This window comes from Myotis davidii, unplaced genomic scaffold, assembly GCF_000327345.1.
Source record: "Myotis davidii unplaced genomic scaffold, ASM32734v1 scaffold965, whole genome shotgun sequence".
Taxonomy (NCBI): domain Eukaryota; kingdom Metazoa; phylum Chordata; class Mammalia; order Chiroptera; family Vespertilionidae; genus Myotis; species Myotis davidii.
This window is the reverse complement of record NW_006296051.1, coordinates 62,595-69,705: the sequence shown is the minus strand read 5'-3', so window position 1 is coordinate 69,705 and position 7,111 is coordinate 62,595. Positions and strand designations below refer to the sequence as shown.

The window sequence follows — 7,111 nt, the reverse complement described above, 5'->3', positions numbered from 1 at the left end:
AGCCCGAAACCTAGGCATGTGCCCTTGGCAGGAATTGAACCTGGGACCCTTCAGTCCACAGGCTGACGCTCTATCCACTGAGCCAAGCTGGCTAGGGCCGGATCGATATATTTCTCTCTCTTTCTTTCAATCCCCTCCCTCCTTTCCACTCTCTCTAAAATGCAATGGGAAAAGTAACATCAGGTGAGAAGTAACAAGAGAAAACACACACACACACACACACACACGAACACATGGCTGGCTGTAATTAAACACCGAATCAGTAAATTGGAAAACACATTCCATGATCTGACTGAAATGCTAACAGTATCAGCTGTCATTCGTACCCAGAGTTACCTAAACATTCAAAGCAATCCCTATTAAAGTCCCAGTGACACTTTTGGTAGAAATAGAAAAGCTCTTTCCAAAATTAATGTGAATGTCACAGGACTCCATGTAACCAAGTGAATCATTAAAAGAATGTATGAAATTAAAGGCTTCAGGCTTCTTGATTTTAAAACATACTTTAAAGCTTGTGTTATCAAAAAATTGTAATACAGCTCTAGCTGTAAGAAAACATTTATAAAAGTCAACTTGGCCGAGCTGGCACAGCTCAGCAGTTCAGTGTCAACCTATGAACCAAGATGTAATGGTTTGAGTCCTACTCAGGGCACATGGCAGCCAATCAATGATACTCTCTGATCATTGATGTTTCATATATATATATATTATTGACTTTTTACAGAGAGGAAGGGAGAGAGATAGAGAGTTAGAAACATTAATCAGCCGCCTCCTGCACATTTTCTACTGGGGATGTGCCCACAACCCAGGTACATGCCCTTGACCGGAATCAAACCTGGGACCCTTCAGTCCGCAGGCTGACGCTCTATCCACTGAGCCAAACCAGCTTCGGCCAATCATTGATGTTTCTATCTCTCTGTCCTTCTCATCTTTTCTCTGAAATCAATAAAAAAATCTATATATTGTCCGGGAGTTCGACCTAGAGAGTGGGAGTTCGATCGCAACCTATGATGTGCACTAACCATCAGGGGGCGAACAGCCGAGGTGGCGGGGCTGTGACGGAGGGAAGGTGGAGGCCAGGAGGCCAGGCCTGGGAACCCTACCCAGCATGCATTTTGTACTCCAGGCCTCTAGTGTGTGTGTGTGTGTGTGTGTGTGTATTAATAAAAAAGTCAACACACGCCGAAACCGGTTTGGCTCGGTGGATGGAGCGTCGGCCTGCGGACTGAGGGGTCCCGGGTTCGATTCCGGTCGGGGGCATGTGCCTGGGTTGCGGGCACATCCCCGGTGGGAGATGTGCAGGGGGCAGCTGATCGATGTTTCTCTCTCATCGATGTTTCTAGCTCTCTGTCTCTCTCCCTTCCTCTCTGTAAAAAATCAATAAAAAAAAAAAAAAAAGTCAACATACACAGGACAATTATGCAAAATAGACAAAGAAGTCTTCAAATTCAACATTGACAAAACAACCTGAAAAGGACCAAACACCTTAACGCACAGCACAGCACTAGAAAATATATACTCATAGAAAATCAGTGTAACAAGATCTTGCATGTCTTATGTCATTAAGGGAATGCACATTATAACAATGAGAAGTAACAAAGAGCACAACGAAGCAATACTAAGCCACCATGGAACAGGTCAGAATACAGAACACTGACCCCACCAAATGCCTTTGTGATGTGGAACTCCCAATCACTGCTGCTGAAAATGCCAAGTGCTACAGCCCATTGGAGAGATGCTCTGGAGGTGTTTATAAAACTGAATATACACTCAGTAATTGGGCTCCTTACTCTTAAACCAAAGAGTAGAGCCTTTTATCTACACAAAACCCTACAAGGGGCTGCTTATACATAATTTTCAATTATTAGAAGCAATGAAGAGGTCCGTCAACAAGTGAATAGGTAAATACACTGAAGTACAAACAATGAAGTATTACCCACTACTATCATCATATCTAATAAAGAGGGAATATGCTAATTGGCCTTCACAGCATCACAAAGATGGTAATTCACACAGTCAATAAGGAGGGAATATGCTAATTGACTGTCACACCCTTAAGATAGCAGCACCCACAGCCAATAAGACGGGAATATGCTAATTGCTGTCCCGCCCTCAAAGATGATGGTTTCCATGGCCAATAAGGAGGGAATATGCTAAGTGAATGCCACACCTTCAAAGATGGCGGCACCCACAGCCACAAGATGGTTGGCAGGGGAGGGCAGTTGGGAGCAATTAGGAGGCAGGGGAGTGATTAGGAGGTGGTCACACTGGCAGGCAGAAGCAGTTAGGGGTAATCAGGTAGGCAGGCAGGTGAGTGCTTGGGAGCCAGCAGTCCCATATTGTGAGAGGGATGTCCGACTGCCTGGCAGGTGGACAAGCCCCAAGGGGGTCCCAGATTGCAGAGGGTGCAGGCTGGGCTGAATGCAGCCCCACCACCCAAGTACACAGATTTCATGCACCGGGTCTTTAGTAAAGAAATAATACATCAAGACATGATAGAAGCCAAGATACATAGAACTAAGTGAAAGAATAAAATTTGCCTACACAGGTAGCCCAGTTGCTTAGAGGATTGTACCAATATGCTAAAGTAGTATGTTTGATCTCTGGTCGGGGCCCATATAAAAAAAATCAACGAATGCCCAGTTGAAGTTTCTATCTCTCTCTAATTCTCCCTTCCTCCCTGAATTCAATAAAGTCTTTAAAAATATAAAAATTAAAGAAAATGCAGTATTTTGAGAGAGGCTTTCCCGTTTCCAATCCAGGTTGTCCTCTGGCCAGAACACATGGTAGAATATTAGAATATTCTAGAAAATGATTTTCTAAAATTTTATCTTATAATAGTATCGTAATTAGTGTATACACCATGTAACGTATGCAAACACTGAACTCCAAATTCACATACCTCACAAAGCCTTTCTTTTCTACCCTCAATTTGTTTCTCTTTTTAAAAATGTATATTTTTATTGCTTTCAGAGATGAAGGGAGAGGGAGAGATAGAAACATCATTGATGAGAGAAAATCATTGATTGGTTGCCTCCTGCACACACCATACTGCGGAGGGAGCCAGCAACCCAGGCATTGGCCCTTGACGGGAATCAAACCTGGGACCTTTAAATCTGCAGGCTGGCACTTGATCCACTGAGCGCAACCAGCTAAGGCCCAATTTGTTCTTCGAGAGCAAGAATCTACCAGAAAAAGCAGAAGCGCCTGAGAGATGATAAAATAATGAAGGAAACAAAATCCTGGGGATGGGGTAGGAAATCGGGAAGGAAGTCATCCTCACCCAGGGAGGCCAGGTTGCTGTAGTTTTCCAACATCACATCCATGTACAACTTCCGCTGAGCTGGGTCCAGGCATTCCCACTCCTCCTGAGAGAAATCTATGGCCACATCCCTGAAGGTCAATGGTCCCTGAAAGAAAACACACATTTACCAAGAGGTCACCAGAAGAGTTAATAATGTCACCCAACATGAAAACAGTGTTAGAAGAGGTTTTGACCTATGGGGTATCCTGAATTATCCAGTAAGATCACTTTGCCGGAGTAACATTCTCTGATGTGTTTTCTGACACTGACACACAAGATGACACATGTCCACAGTACAGATTTTATTTTACAGTTAAATAACCTTTAAAATTCAGGAATGCACAGCAGCATATGGATTTCTGAAGGCTGCATTTACATCGTTCAGGGTCAGTGATGTATATTTCTCAACGGGAAAGGTCATGCTGGTCTCAAGTGTGAAGCAGGCCACAACGAAATGAACTTCTGTGAAAATACAGATGCTGCCCTAACTGGTTTGGCTCAGTGAATAGAGCGTCGGCCTGGGGACTGAAGGGTCCCAGGTTTGATTCCGGTCAAGGGCATGTACCTTGGTTGCAGGCACATACCCAAAGGGAGTGTGCAATTTTTGCATGTGTCAATTCACGTGTACCTTTCATGTTATGTAAGCAAATAGTACATTTACTTCCCAAGTCTTTCGTAGTAATCTAATGAGCAAGTTTCTTCTATTTGCCCTTCTTTTCAGAGCTTTCTGAGCTATTCTGAGCAGTAAAATGTGCATCTTATTACCTCTGATCTAGAGCTCATGCTGTAGCCACGTGAACCTAAAACCTGCATTTTCCTTCTTCACTGATGCCTGAGCCTCTGACCCCATTTCAGTAGGGATGTTAGACATGGCTGCCTTCCAAGTTTGATCTGTCACAAAAGAAATGTTTTGATTAGTTGAAAGTCACTAATTAAAGATAGTAATGCTTCCTCACCTGTGAGGGTGACAAAATGAATGCAGACACGGCTCTGGCACAAAGGAGGGGAGTATAGCCCAGCCAGTGTGGCTGAGCTGTAAAGGGCTGACCTATGAACCAGGAGGGCAGGCTTAGGTTCCCAGTCAGGGCTCACTCCAGGTTTCAGACTCCATACCCAGTTCAGGGTGGGGTGCAGAAGGCAGCTGATCCATAATTCTCTAACCTAATTGATATTTCTATCTCTCGCTCCCTCTCCTTTCCATTCTGAAATCAATAAAAATATTCTTTTTAAAAGAGAGTCAGAAAAAAAGAAAAACACACAAAAGAGAGAAATATAGAAACTGCTGACATTGACTGTGATCAATAAAGTAATCAAATAAGAAACAAAAACAACCTGCAAAGGCAAGAACACAAGAAAGAGAGAAATAAATCCACAGATATTAGAGGAAAAGCAAACACAGGTTCTGTTCAGGACATATCTGATACCTGAGAGGCAGCCATTGGGTCCCGGTCCTGATCGGGGTCTGGGATGTTTCCTCAGGTGACTCTATGTTGAGGAGTCACAGCCTTTTAATCAGCTCACCTCACATTCATAGTCAGAAGGACCTGGAAATGAGGAAAAGGACACCCCTCCTGTCCTTGGTCACAGGAGAGAGACAGGAACAATGAGCTCCTCCATGGAGACCACACTATGAATTTTCGAGTGTATGTGTTCATGCGCCTCTCCTCCCAAAGACTTTCACAAACTCCTACAGAAATGAGAAGGTGGGCTGCTTATCCGGACCTCCTAAACCAAAGAGCACCCCCTTACCTCCCCTGAACAAAGCTTGCTCCCCACTCTCACAAAGGAATCCTGAAACCCTCCAGCTAATCCCTGTCCTCACTTTTCAATCACCTAGAGCACCTCAATAACCAATGATGCCCCACCTAGAGGAGCTGTCCAACTCTATGGGGGAAAGCACACCTGAGGGCATTTCTTTAAACTCCAGGGAATCTGAGAAGACCCAGAGGATTTATCTCAGGATGTTTTTAAATAATAAAGTATCAGACATAGAAAAAGTAAATCCAGGAAAGTTACACACACACACAAACACACACACACCACCAACCACAGCAACAAAACTAAGGCTTCGAATATTCCTTTTAAAAAGCATCAGATGATGACAGACACAGGTGACTTACTCCTTGCCATATTTCCCAAGAAATGACATGGGACCCATGACCAACAGACATGTATCTCCCCTCTGAGTGAATCAAGTTTGCAATTGGAAGCAAATAATTACAAAATTCACAAGCCTTATACACTGGACATTTATAATTGTCATTCAAATCTGTATAACTAAGACAATTCGGCTGTTAAATGAAATATATAAAGCCACATCTAAGAGGCATAACTCAGTGACTGAGCTGGGACCTTTGAACAAGGAGGCTGTGGTTAGATTCCTAGTCAGGGCCTATGGCCAGGTTGCAGGTTTGATGCCCAGTGAGGGGCCAGGAGTAGGCAGCTGATCAATAATTGCCTCTCTCTCCCTCTCTTTGCCTCTCGAAGATCAATAGTAATATTATCTCTAAATACACATATACACTCACACACATAAAGCCACAAGCCTATAGATCCCAACTTAACTATCCAGCACCCCATCAGCTCATCCCTCACCGAGATCAGGGTTCCCTCCTCCCACTACATGTATTTCTGTCTGTGGCTCTGTCTCTGTCTCCTGCTCCCTTTCTCTCCACTGTGGTCCTTTCCTGTGTCCCCCTCTCCCCTGCTCTTTCTCCCCTATTCTCTCTGTCTGTCCTACACCTGGACCATGAAACTCCTGAAACCTGTTTCCCTTCAGGGGCTCTTTCTCCCGGTCTCTGAGGCTCCATCTCCACACACGTCTTCGTCTTCCCCTCCCCCCGCCCGTGGCCCCTCTGCTGCCTGTTCCCGTCTGTCCCGCTCCCACAGCTGCTGACTCAGGGCTGCTCCTTCTGCTCCCTCATACCTGAGCCCCCTTTTCTGTCCCTGCACTCGCTCCCCACCTCTCCTCCTCGGAACCAGTGTCTCCGTCTCAAGTGCCTCCTCCTGTGAGTCCCCACTTCTCCCCAGGACCCGCTCCCTCTCAGCCCCCCTTCTTCTCTCTGGGCTCCCCCTCCTACCTGTGTCTCCACTTCCTTCCTCCTCAGGCCACTTTCCCGAGTGACCCCCTCACTCCTACCGTCGCCGTCCAGTCCGCCCCACACCCCCTATGGGCGCCTCTCTGTGGACCCCTCGCTGCCCTTTCTCCCGCCCCCGTGTCTGTCTCTCACTCCCTCTCCTGACCCCCCAGCCTGGGCCCCCGCCCCCCGCAGTCACCGCGCCCACAAAGCCCCTCCCTGCGGGCAGGTCACCTCTTCAGGGGACACCGCGTCCTTCCCCCTGAGCCCCCCCCCATGGACACTGTGCTCCCCGGGCAGGCAGACCCCTTATTAAATGGGGGTGGGCCTAGGAGGGGGGTGCAGACCCCCAGGCCGGGAGCCATCCGGGCTCTTTAGGCGGAAAGCGCCGGGCGGGGGGAGGGGCGCAAAGGGCGGGAACCCCCTGACCCAGACTCTCAGCCCCGCGGGGAGGACCGGCGGCCCCGGGAACGGTTTTCAGCGGGAAAACCGCGCGGCAGGCGGTGGCCACAGCCACAGGCGGAGAGACCACGGGCCGGGGCCTCCGTTTCCTCCCAAGGCACGTGCCGCCCGCACCGCGCAGCCTCCCGGGTCGCGGACTCACCGCTGAGAGAGGCTCCGGGGCGGGGACCCCAACAAGGACTCCAGCGCCGGCAGCGCCCTCAGCCTTCCCTGCGGGGAGGGGGACGGGAGCGTCAGCTTTAAAGCACAAACACCCTCCTCAAGGGGA

The 7,111-nt window shown here is 47.6% G+C and overlaps 1 protein-coding gene across 1 annotated transcript in view; it reads right to left on the bottom strand.

Annotated features, from left to right (window-relative positions):
- The window catches only part of LOC102761424 (zinc finger protein 626-like), a 35,977-nt gene extending 28,872 nt beyond the window's left edge, over positions 1 to 7,105 (bottom strand). The window contains 4 exon segments of the mRNA XM_015568637.1: positions 3,284 to 3,410; positions 4,070 to 4,195; positions 4,729 to 4,848; positions 6,986 to 7,105. Coding sequence (XP_015424123.1) covers positions 3,284 to 3,410; positions 4,070 to 4,117 — 175 coding nt within the window. The 5' untranslated portion in view covers positions 4,118 to 4,195; positions 4,729 to 4,848; positions 6,986 to 7,105.
- Positions 7,106 to 7,111: the final 6 nt, after the last annotated feature.